The sequence below is a fragment of the Pristiophorus japonicus genome, chromosome 11, assembly GCF_044704955.1.
Source record: "Pristiophorus japonicus isolate sPriJap1 chromosome 11, sPriJap1.hap1, whole genome shotgun sequence".
NCBI lineage: Eukaryota > Metazoa > Chordata > Chondrichthyes > Pristiophoridae > Pristiophorus > Pristiophorus japonicus.
In genome coordinates, this window is record NC_091987.1 from 73,058,701 (window position 1) to 73,072,036 (window position 13,336).

General features: G+C 42.4%; 1 protein-coding gene across 4 annotated transcripts in view; it reads left to right on the forward strand.

Annotated features, from left to right (window-relative positions):
• The window catches only part of tmem39a (transmembrane protein 39A), a 76,711-nt gene that overhangs the window by 46,203 nt on the left and 17,172 nt on the right, over positions 1-13,336 (forward strand). For all 4 annotated transcript variants that reach the window (XM_070892958.1, XM_070892959.1, XM_070892961.1 and 1 more), the window contains 2 exons: positions 1,016-1,099; positions 1,874-2,028. In XM_070892958.1, the coding sequence (XP_070749059.1) occupies positions 1,016-1,099; positions 1,874-2,028 (239 nt within the window). The remainder of the gene's footprint in view (positions 1-1,015; positions 1,100-1,873; positions 2,029-13,336) is intronic.

A 13,336-nucleotide genomic window follows, 5' to 3' on the forward strand; every position in this document is an offset into this window, starting at 1 on the left:
TTGAAGCAATTGATTTCACCACTATCATGGGACATGTATTTTAGTATCTAAGTTGCCAGACAAATTTTGGGTGACCTGTTTAAACCAAGGCAGAAGCTCTGACACAAAACTGATGGTGATGCAGAATAGTGTCACATGTTGCAAGCAGACTTTTGATGTTTCAAATAATAGAGTAAGGAATTCACAGCTTGGCTGGGTGTGGACTTTTTTTTCCTTTTTTAAATTGTTGACTTTTTTATTTTCACTGCGTGTTGTGCTCTGCAAATTATTTTTTGACCAGTTTTACATTTGAGTAGTTAAGTTTTAGTTTGTTGCAACAGCAGTGTATATGTATAATGGCTGTTCTAAAACCGTACAATCTTGAAGACTGAAAACAAAAATATTTTTATTCCAAGTCGCTGAGGAAATTCCAGTCATAAATTTGACCAAAATATGTGCACTCATACCTTGCTTGGGATTAGAGAAAAGTACAAGATAACGTCAACCTACATGAATCCTGAAAAGTGGCTACAGCAAAGCAGATTGACTATAACCCTCCAAGTTCTCGCAACATTGTGAATTCCTTTCCAATGCGTTCATTTTAATCCTAAACTGTTGCTTCATGAATTAATTTATTATGAACTAGATCAATTCCTGCCTTAAGCTTTTAAATAATTTGTAAAACGAGTTTGTCTTTGATTTAGCTCTGTGCTCTCGCAGGAGTTTCAATGCAAAGCACCTTTATTACATTCATTGAAGTATTCATGTTCATGCAGCTCTGTAGCTTGAATGAACACCCAGTCAAGTGGCTACATACTGCCATCCACTATTGCATTGCTTTTTTCATAGGTTACATTTCATAAAATGGCTGTCATGATTTCTGTCAGGTCTGTGATCTGGAGAAAGCGTAGTGGGGCCAATATTCCTTGTGAAATTATATCACTGGAAAACAATCCGTGCAAAAGTTTTAGTGCAATATCTTACTGGTGACCACAAATAGGCATTTTACTCAGCATTTAACTTTTCTTTCTTAAAGAACTTTCATCTGATTGATTATCACTTGGCAGCGTTTATTACTATAATGCTGGCCCGAAGACTGGTGTGGACCCTCATTTCAGAGGTGAGTTCAGTATGTGGAAGTTTTTGCCATCTAAAAATGGCCTTCTGACTACCTTTTGCCAGTGAACTGTATGCATTGCCTATCTAGGTGGAAGCTAGTACATACCCCATAGCATGTAGAAAAATCAGCCTGAATTGTAGTGTAATCAGTGGTGTAAATCAAAAGCTATCTTCTTCCATGTACAGCGTAGTTTGTTAACTCCTCACTGTTTGTGACCTGACCATCATGAGCACATATATGGGTTTTACAGCCAGGTTATTTGTGATATTTCAAGTATTATCGATGGGTTGGAGTATCATTGATTTTTTCTATGCTTCAATAAGCCTAGTCTAATTCTAGGATTGCTAGAACTGATTCTCTGTGATGATCCTATTAACTGATATTTCAAATATGTCAGCATGGTCTTGTGTTGGAAATGATGCTTCTATCCCACTGAAGCACCGATTTCTATTCTACCATTTTGAAAGATTTTGACAATTGTGTGGTTCTTTGAAAATAAAAATGCTACTGGTGCTGTGTGCATTTTTGTCTTGAAACTGCTAGAGATAAATGATTGCTGCTGTTATTGTGATTTTCTCCTATCTGTGGCTGATTTCCAAGATTAGAGCAGTACTTGTGTAGATATTCCAGGAGTAACCAACCATTTGCAGATTTTATGCATAGAACTGATGAGACTAATTTTCTGTTTATTTGGGGGATAATTTTCCTAAATTGCTTAATCTACACACTGTTCAAATTTTGAATTTTGTCAGTTAATGAAATTCTTTCTTGCAGGCGTCTCAAACCAGTACAACCTCTGTAGTGCGGTACACTTTGTTGATTGTGGTTCGTTTGGTACTTCTCACATTGTGCGGCTGGGTTCTGTGCTGGACACTTGTCAATCTTTTTAGGAATCATTCTGTGCTAAATCTCCTGTTCCTCGGATACCCGTAAGTATTTTACAAATATTTTAGTGCTGGCTAATGAGAGAAATGTTGTGACTTTTAAATGGCTCACGTACATTTATAATTATAAATCCTCTTGCTGCTTTTCTAAAGCAATGTTAAAAGATAGTGAGTGGCTGATCTAATTGTGATCCTCTTGAAATTCTGTAGTCTTATGTTGGGGCAAATCCTCAAGACACATTATAGCTGTCTATAAGGAAAGAAGCACAACAAGTTGTTGAGGCAGTTTAAAAAAAGAAAAGAAAGCATACAGGATCCTTGGCTTTACTAATATAGGCATAGAGTACAAAAGCAAGGAAGTTATGCTAAATCTTTATTAATCACTGGTTAAGTCTCAGCTGGAGTAAAGTGCCCAGAATTGAACACAACACTTTAGGAAGGATATCGAGGCCTTGGAGCATGCAGGGGAGATTTACTAAATTTGATAGATTAGGGAGAAACTGTTTCCACTGACAAGAGGTTCGATAACCAGAGGACCCAAATATGATAATTAGCAAAAGAACCAAGGGGCAAGATGAGATTTTGTTACAGTGAGTTATGATGATCTGGGATACAGTCCCTGAAAAGGTGGTGGAAGCACATTCAATAGTAACTTTCAAACAGGAATTGGATAAATACTTGAAATGGGAAATTTGGCTGGGATATGGGGAAAGAGCAGGAGAGTGGGACTAATTGAATAGCTCCACCAAACAGCTTGCACAGGCATGATGGGATGAATGGCCTCTTTTCTATGCTGTATGATTCTAATCAAATTGCAGCTGTAACTTTCAGGGGAATTGTTTAAATCAATTGCTTTGTGCAGAACTTGACTGTAATTCCAGTTTGCAGGTAAAATACTGGTGAATGTTTGTTTTGCTTGTGACTCCTCCAAAGAAAAGCAAAGGTTAACTAGCCAAGCCCCATCAGTGACAGAGAATGGTCCGTGTTTGGTTTTTGTTTTATCATCCTAGCTGTTCATCTAAATTATGCAGTTAAAGAACACTTAGCATTGCCAGATAGAAACATAGAAATTAGGTGCAGGAGCAGGCCATTTGGCCCTTCGAGCCTGCACTGCCATTCAATAAGATCATGGCTGATCATTCAATCTCAGTACCCCTTTCCTGCTTTCTCTCCATACCCCTTGATCCCTTTGGCCATAAGGGCCATATCTAACTTCCTTTTGAATATATCTAACGAACTGGCCTCAACAACTTTCTGCGGTAGAGAATTCTACAGGTTAACCACTCACTGAGTGAAGAAGTTTCTCCTCATCTTGGTCCTAAATGGCTTACCCCTTATTCTTAAACTGTGACCCCTGGTTCTGGGACTCCCCAGCAACGGGAACATTCTTCCTGCCTCTAACCTGTCCAATCCCGTCAGAATTTCATATGTTTCTATGAGATCCCCTCTCATTCTTCTAAACTCCAGTGGATACAAGCCCAGTTGATCCAGTCTCTCCTCATATGTCAGTCCTGCTTCCTGTCTGCCAACCAGTTCTATATTACCCCCAATACCATGTGCTTTAATTTTGCACACTAATCTCTTGTGTGGGACCTTGTCAAAAGCCTTTTGAAAGTCCAAATACGCCACATCCACTGGTTCTCCCTTGTCCACTCTACTAGTTACATCCTCAAATTCTAGGAGATTTGTCAAGCACGATTTCCATTTCATAAATCCATGCTGACTAGGATCGATCCTGTTACTGCTTTCCAAATGCGCTGCTATTTCATCTTTAATAATTGATTCCAGCATTTTCCCCACCACCGATGTCAGGCTAACCGGTGTATAATTCCCTGTTTTCTCTCTCCCTCCTTTTTTAAAAAGTGGGGTTACATTAGCTATCCTCCAGTCCATAGAAACTGATCCAGAGTCAATAGAATGTTGGAAAATGATCACCAATGCATCCACTATTTCTAGGGCCACTTCCTTAAGTACTCTGGGATGCAGACTATCAGGCCCTGGGGATTTATCAGCCTTCAATCCCATCAATTTCCCTAACACAATTTCCTGACTAATAAGGATTTCCTTCAGTTCCTCCTTCTCGCTAGACCTGCAAACCCCTAGTATTTCCGGAAGGTTATTTGTGTCTTCCTTAGTGAAGACAGATCCAAAGTATTTGTTCAATTGGTCTGCCATTTCTTTGTTCCCTGTTATAAACTCACCTGATTCTGACTGCAAAAGACCTACGTTGGTCTTCACTAATCTTTTTCTCTTCACATATCTATAGAAGCTTTTGCATTCAATTTTAAGTTCCCAGCAAGCTTCCTCTCATACTCTATTTTCCCCCACCTAATTAAACCCTTTGTCCTCCTCTGCTGAATTCTAAATTTCTCCCAGTCCTCAAATTTATAGATCAGCATAGACGCACCCGAGTTGGTCCTACAATATGGAGTTAATCAATCTTCCTGTAAGCTTCTGATGTTAGCTGTGTTGGGAAATGGACCCATGTACTTCCTTGGCATAGAGAGAGAATATTTGAACAAGTGCTGCATCTTTGCATTGCTGGTAGAAGGAATGGTGCCTTGCATGGGGATCCCAGAACTACTCATCACTTGAACTTGCCAGCCTCAGATGAGGGTTTTTTATTTTTTGTTGCTGCCCAAAATTTGGCTTCTGCCACACTCTGCCAGTTTTCTCTCCTCCTCTCCTGAAGATGTTGACTCCTTACTGGAGTAGAGTTTCGAGTATCTGACCTAGTAAATATTCAAGTGCGAGTCTTGACTAAATATTGATTGGCTATTTGACGTCAAGGTTCAGCAAAGTGTAGGAATGCAGTAGTAATTAGGGATTTGATTGTCAAGGGGACAGACAGTTCTGTCACTGTCAACGTGAGACTCGTTTAGTATTTTGCTTCCCTGGTGCCAGAGTAAGGGACATCACACAGGGTGCAGAACATTCTGCGGGGGGCGGGGGAGGGGGGAGGGGGGAGGGAGGGAAGGAGCCGTATTGGAACCAACAATATCTGGAGGAAGTGGATTGAGGTCCTGCAGTCAGAGTTTAAGGAGCTAGGGAAGAGGTTCAAAAGCAGAACCTCAAAGGTGGTAATCTCTGGAATACTCTGTCACATGCTAGTGAGAGTAGAAATAGAAAGATAAAGCAGGTTAATGCATGTCCAGAACTTTGAAGCCCTCCTTCCTGCACCAGATTCCTGGGACATTGGGACCAGTTCTATGGCAGGAGGGGGACCTGTACAAGGTGGACAGGTTGCCCCTGAACAGAGCTGGGACCAATAACCTTGAAGATGGGTACCTAGCGTTGTGGAGGTGGGAGGAGGGTGTTTAAACTCATTCGGCAGAGGGTTGGGCACCAAGATGTAGTATTTAAAAAGTAGAAACATGATGCACAGAGACAATTAGAGATAGAAATAATACAGAATTAGGTGGGATCATAGAAAATACATAGGTCTAAGTTCGGTTTGGAGTGCATGTGTGTAAATGTACAAACTGTGGTTAATAAGGTTGGTGAGCTGCAGGCGCAAATAGCTATGTGGGAATATGATGAAATGGCAATAACTGAGTTCTTGGCTCAAAAACAGGAGGATTGGATGCTTAAAATTCCTGGTTACAAGGTATTCAAGAAAGATAGGGAAGGGAAAAAATAGGAGGGGGAGGTGGGGGGGGGGGCGAGGAGAAGGAGGAGTATCAGTTTTGATTAAGGAAAATATTAATGGTAGAAAGAGAGAATGTCCTTGCGAGATCAAAGACAGTATCTGTTTGCTTAGAGTTGAGAAACAATAATGGAGCTATTACACTACTTGGTTTATTTTATAAGCCACCAAATACTGGGAAGGAGATAGAGGAGCAGATTTGCAAAGGAATTACTAAGAGGTTCATGAACTATAGAGCATTGATAGTTGGAGACTTTAACTACCACAATATTGAATGGGACAGTGATTGTGTTGAGGACAGAGAAGAGGAGGAATTTTCTTGATCAGAATATTTCTTGATCAGAATATTTCTTGATCAGAATATTTCTTGATCAGAATATTTCTTGATCAGAATATTTCTTGATCAGAATATTTCTTGATCAGAATATTTCTTGATCAGAATATTTCTTGATCAGAATATTTCTTGATCAGAATATTTCTTGATCAGAATATTTCTTGTCCTGGGAAGTGAGGTGCATCAAGTGGAGAACGTCAGTCGGGGAGCCTCTCGGGAAAAGTAAGGTTTAGATTAATAAATTATGGACAAGGACGAGGAGCAATCTGGAATAAAAATACTTAACTGGAGTAAGGCTAATTTCAGCGAATTGAAGAGGTATCTGGCCCGGGTAAATTGGAGCCATAGCCTGGCAGGCAGAAATGTAATGGAGTAATGGCCGACCTTTAAAGTGGAAATAGTTCGGGTACAGTCGAGCTACATTCCTACAAGGGGGAAAGGTAGGACAACCAAAGCCAAAGCTCCTTGGATAACTAAAGCGTTAGAGAGGAGGATGAAGCAGAAAGAGGGCATACGACAGATATCGGCTTGATAATACATGGGAGAATTAGGCTGAATATGAAAAGTACGGAGAAGTGAAAAAGGAAATGAGGGCAAGGAGACAGTACGAGAATAGATTAATGGCTAACATAAAAGGGAATCCAAAGGTTGTTTTTAGGCATATTAACAGTAAAAGGATTAACAGAGGAGCAGTTGGGCTGATTAGGGACTAAAATGGAGATCTATTGTTCGAGGCTGAAGGCGTGGCTAAAGTACTAATGAGTACTTTGCATCGGTGTTTACCAAGGACGAAGACTTTGCCAAAGCCATGGTAAACGAGGAGGTTGCTGGGATACAGGATGAGATAACAATAAAGAGGAGGTACTAGACAGGCTGGTGATACTTAAAGTGGATAAATCACCAGTCCGGGTGGGATGCATCCTACGTTGCTGAGGGAAGTAAGGGTAGAAATTATGGAGGTGCTAGCCACAATCTTCCAATCCTGCTTAGATGCAGGGGTGGTGCCAGAGGACTGGAGGATTGCAAATGTTACACACTTGTTCAAAAAGGAGAAGGATCAACCCGACAATTACAGGACAATCTGTTTGTCGGTGGAAAAGCTTTTAGAAACCATAATCCAAGAGAAAATTAACAGCCATTTGGACAAGTATGGACTAATGAAGGCGAGCCAACATGGATTTGTTAAGGGCAAATCATTTTTGACTAACTTGATTGAGTTTTTTGATGAGGTAACACAGGGTGGATGAGGGAAGCACAGTTGATGTGTATATGGACTTTCAAAAAGGTGTTTGATAAAGTACTAATTTTGATTAAATTAAAGTTTGATTAAATACTAGGCTTGTGAGCAAAATTGAAGCCCATGGGCTAAAAGAAGCAGTAGCAGCATGAATACAAAATTGGCTAAGGAATAGAAAATAGTTGTGGTGAATGGCTGTTTTTCAAACTGGAGGGAGGTATACAGTGGTGTTCCCCAAAGTTCAGTACCAGGACCAATGTTCCTTTTAAGCCCCGCAGCACTCTGGAGGTCCTGCACAGCCGCCGCGCCAGCTTTTAAAGGAAAAACCACACATGCGTGGAATTTTGAATGGCCATGCAGCCTAAAATAAAATTAGAGGGACCATTGACTAGGGCCACTGCTGTTTTTGATGTATATTAATGACTTGGATTTTGTGGTACAGGGCACAATGTCAAAATTTGCAGATGACACAAAACTTGGAAGTATAGTAAACAATGAGGAAGATAGTCATAGACTTCAAGAGGACATAGGCAGGCTGGTGGAATGGGCGGACACGTGCCAGATGAAATTCAACGCAGAAAAGTGAGAGGTAATGCATTTTGGTCGGAAGAATGAGGAGAGACAATACAAGCTAAAGGGTACATTTTTAAAGGGGGCGCAAGAACCTTTGGGTGTTTGGGCACAAGGCTTTGACGGTGGCAGGACAGGTTAGCAAAGCATATGGGATCCAGGCTAAATAGAAACATAAAGTACAAAAGCAAGGCAGTTATGCTAAACCTATATTAAACATTAGTTTGGCCCCACCTGAAATATGTCCAATTCTAGGCACCACACTTTAGAAAGGACGTGAAGGCTTTGGAGAGGGCCATAAAGAGATTTACTAGAATGGTTCCAGGGATGAGCAATTACGGTTATGTGAATAGACTAGAGAAACTGGGGTTGTTATCCTTAAAGCAGCGAAGCCTGAGGAAATTTGACCGAGGTGTTTAAAATCATGAAGGGTTTAAATTGAGTAAATAAAGAGAAACTGTTTCTAATGGCTGCAGGATCGATGATGAGAGGGCACAGATTTAAGATAATCAGCAAAAGAACCTGGAACCTTCAAGGTCTGTTATGTCTCAGCTACTCACTGGTTAACCTTGCTAAATTTCAAAAATGAAAATTTTTAAGCTGAGACACTAGGCTGGATTACTGAATGAAGGTTGATCTTGAAAAGAGCTGGACGAATGAAAGTTAATTGATCAGTAGAACAGTATGTACAATATGAGATGATAAAGCAAACAAACCTTTATTGTGCACGGAATGTAACACACAAGTCGGAAGCCGGGTTAACAGTCTATTTGTTGAATGCTGTATCCTCATCCTTGTATCTGCAAACAAATTGTTCTAAGCCTGAATCTGTGTTCATGCTGCAAGAGCTTGGTTTATTTTTGTGGAAGAATGGAAGAGAGAAGACGTAACTGAGACGAGACACATGTTAACAAATAATGGTAGTGGAATTTGTTGTACTAATCCTAGCACATAGAACAGTGGCTTGGTTTTTAAAGTGAAGAATATTCTGTGGTAAGCACTTGTAGTGCAAAGTACTTCCTAACGTATGCTGTGAATATTACTGATTGATCATCAGCTTCCTGTGAAAAGGACTGTACTTCAGAAGTGTGGTGACCTGACATTTCAGGTTAAGTAGAAACATAGAAACATAGAAAATAGGTGCAGGAGCAGGCCATTCAGCCCTTCAAGCCTGCACCACCATTCAATTAGTTCATGGCTGAACATGAAACTTCAGTACCCTCTTCCTGCTTTCTCGCCATACCCCTTGATCCCCCGAGTAGTAAGGACTTCATCTAACTCCCTTTTGAATATATTTAGTGAAATGGCCCCAACCACTTTCTGTGGCAGAGAATTCCACAGGTTCACCACTCTCTGGGTGAAGAAGTCTCTCCTCATCTCGGTCCTAAATGGCTTACCCCTTATCCTTAGACTGTGACCCCTGGTTCTGGACTTCCCCAACATTGGGAATATTCTTCCTGCATCTAACCTGTCTAGACCCATCAGAATTTTAAATGTTTCTGAGGTCCCCTCTCATTCTTCTGAACTCCAGTGAATACAAGCCCAGTTGATCCAGTCTTTCTTGATAGGTCAGTCCCACCATCCCGGGAATCAGTATGGTGAATCTTCGTTGCACTCCCTCAATAGCAAGAATGTCCTTCCTCAAGTTAGGAGACCAAAACTGTACACAATACTCCTGGTGTGGCCTCACCAAGGCCCTGTACAACTGTAGCAACACCTCCCTGCCCCTGTACTCAAATCCCCTCGCTATGAAGACCAACATGCCATTTGCTTTCTTAACCGCCTGCTGTACCTGCATGCCAACCTTCAATGACTGATGTACCATGACACCCAGGTCTCGTTGCACCTTCCCTTTTCCTAATCTGTCACCATTCAGATAATAGTCTGTCTCTCTGTTTTTACCACCAAAGTGGATAACCTCACATTTATCCACATTATACTTCATCTGCCATGCATTTGCCCACTCACCTAACCTATCCAAGTCACTCTGCAGCCTCATAGCATCCTCCTCGCAGCTCACACTGCCACCCAACTTCGTGTCATCCGCAAATTTGGAGATATTACATTTAATCCCCTCGTCTAAATCATTAATGTACAATGTAAACAGCTGGGACCCGAGCACAGAACCTTGCAGTACCCCACTAGTCACTGCCTGCCATTCTGAAAAGTACCCATTTACTCCTACTCTTTGCTTCCTGTCTGACAACCAGTCCTCAATCCACGTCAGCACACTACCCCCAATCCCATGTGCTTTAACTTTGCACATTAATCTCTTGTGTGGGACCTTGTCGAAAGCCTTCTGAAAGTCCAAATATACCACATCAACTGGTTCTCCTTTGTCCACTTTACTGGAAACATCCTCAAAAAATTCCAGAAGATTTGTCAAGCATGATTTCCCCTTCACAAATCCATGCTGACTTGGACCTATCATGTCACCATTTTCCAAATGCGCTGCTATGACATCCTTAATAATTGATTCCATCATTTTACCCACTACTGAGGTCAGGCTGACCGGTCTATAATTCCCTGTTTTCTCTCTCCCTCCTTTTTTAAAAAGTGGGGTTACATTGGCTACCCTCCACTCGATAGGAACTGATCCAGAGTCAATGGAATGTTGGAAAATGACTGTCAATGCATCCGCTATTTCCAAGGCCACCTCCTTAAGTACTCTGGGATGCAGTCCATCAGGCCCTGGGGACTTATCGGCCTTCAATCCCATCAATTTCCCCAACACAATTTCCCAACTAATAAAGATTTCCCTCAGTTCCTCTTCCCTACTAGACCCTCTGACCCCTTTTATATCCGGAAGGTTGTTTGTGTCCTCCTTAGTGAATACTGAACCAAAGTACTTGTTCAGTTGGTCTGCCATTTCTTTGTTCCCTGTTATGACTTCCCCTGATTCTGACTGCAGGGGACCTATGTTTGTCTTTACTAACCTTTTTCTCTTTACATACCTATAGAAACTTTTGCAATCCGCCTTAATGTTCCCTGCAAGCTTCTTCTCGTACTCCATTTTCCTTGTCCTAATCAAACCCTTTGTCCTCCTCTGCTGAGTTCTAAATTTCTCCCAGTCCCCAGGTTCGCTGCTATTTCTGGCCAATTTGTATGCCACTTCCTTGGCTTTAATACTATCCCTGATTTCCCTAGATAGCCACGGTTGAGCCACCTTCCCTTTTTTATTTTTACGCCAGACAGGAATGTACAATTGTTGTAATTCATCCATGCGGTCTCTAAATGTCTGCCATTGCCCATCCACAGTCAACCCCTTAAGTATCATTCGCCAGTCTATCCGAGCCAATTCACGCCTCATACCTTCAAAGTTACCCTTCTTTAAGTTCTGGACCATGGTCTCTGAATTAACTATCATTCTCCATCCTAATGCAGAATTCCACCATATTATGGTCACTCTTCCCCAAGGGGCCTCGCACAATGAGATTGCTAATTAGTCCTCTCTCATTACACAACACCCAGTCTAAGATGGCCTCCTCCCTAGTTGGTTCCTCGACATATTGGTCTAGAAAACCATCCCTTATGCACTCCAGGAAATCCTCCTCCACCGTATTGCTTCCAGTTTGGCTAGCCCAATCTATGTGCATATTAAAGTCACCCATTATAACTGCTGCACCTTTATTGCATGCACCCCTAATTTCCAGTTTGATGCCCTCCCGAACATCACTACTACTGTTTGGAGGTCTGTACACAACTCCCACTAACGTTTTTTGCCCTTTGGTGTTCTGCAGCTCTACCCATATAGATTCCACATCATCCAAGCTAATGTCTTTCCTAACTATTGCATTAATCTCCTCTTTAACCAGCAATGCTACCCCACCTCCTTTTCCTTTTATTCTATCCTTCCTGAATGTTGAATACCCCTCGATGTTGAGTTCCCAGCCCTGATCATCCTGGAGCCACGTCTCCGTAATCCCAATCACATCATATTTGTTAACATCTATTTGCACAGTTAATTCATCCACCTGATTGCGGATACTCCTTGCATTAAGACACAAAGCCTTCAGGCTTGTTTTTTTAACACCCTTTGTCCTTTTAGAATTCTGCCGCACAGTGGCCCTTCCTGTTCCCCGCCCCGGGCCTCTCCGCCCCCCACCCTCACCCCCCCATCTCCCCTCCGTCTCCTGCCTCTGCCTCCCTTTTGTCTCCCTCTGTCTCCCTGCATTGGTTCCCATCCCCCTGCCATATTAGTTTAACTCCTCCCCAACAGCACTAGCAAACACTCCCCCTAGGACATTGGTTCCGGTCCTGCCCAGGTGCAGACTGTCCGGTTTGTACTGGTCCCACCTCCCCCAGAACCGGTTCCAATGCCCCAGGAATTTGAATCCCTCCCTGCTGCACCACTGCTCAAGCCACGTATTCATCTGAGCTATCCTGCGATTCCTACTCTGACTAGCACGTGGCACTGGTAGCAATCCCGAGATTACTACTTTTGAGTTCTTACTTTTTAATTTAGCTCCTAGCTCCTTAAATTCGTTTCGTAGGACCTCATCCCTTTTTTTACCTATGTCGTTGGTACCAATGTGCACCATGACAACTGGCTGTTCTCCCTCCCATTTCAGAATGTCCTGCACCCGCTCCGAGACATCCTTGACCCTTGCACCAGGGAGGCATCATACCAGGGAGGAACTTGGCTGCTGCTGCCCTCCCCTGATGAGTCATCCCCCCCCAACAGTACTCAAAACGGTGTATCTGTTTTGCAGGGGGATGACCACAGGGGACCTCTGCACTACCTTCCTTGCACTGCTCTTCCTGCTGGTCTTCCATTCCCTATCTGGCTGTGGACCCTTCTCCTGCGGTAAGACCAACTCACTACACGTGATACTCACGTCATTCTCAGCATCGTGGATGCTCCAGAGTGAATCCACCCTTAGATACCCTTAAATTGGTAATAACAATGTTACAGTTCACTTACTGATATAAAAAATAAAAAGAAAAGCTACTCACCAATCACCAGCCAATCACTTACCCCATTGGCTGTGATGTCACCTTTTGATTCCTTTCTACTTCTATTTTGCTTTCTCTCCCGCTGTAGCTGCACCGGTACGCCTTTATAGGCTGCTCCCGCCTTTCCCCAACTGCCGCTGGTACTCGAGCTCCCGCTGGGCCTTTTATAGGCCGCTCCGACGCTGCTCCCGCCTCTCCCCAACTGCCGCTGGTACTCGAGCTCCCGCTGGGCCTTTTATAGGCCGCTCCGACGCTGCTCCCGCCTCTCCCCAACTGCCGCTCATGCTGATGCAGAAATCAAATTTCCTGGTTAGTAAAGTTTTTCTCGTGCTATTAAAACATCAGCATTGAGGTGTCAATATTATAGAGTAAACAACAGTTAACTCTGAAATGAAAAAGTAATCCGAGCCAAATCAGTTCAAATCCGTAGTTAACACCTTAAAATTCATGTGTTGCTGTTGCAATGCCACCAGTTGTCCATGAAACAGGCTCTGAATAATGAAAGGCAATGATTGCACTATGGACTGATTTGACAAATTAAATCTGTTAATTTCCTCTAGATCCACCAATGACTACTTTTAACCAGATTATAATTATATTTTTAGTTTGT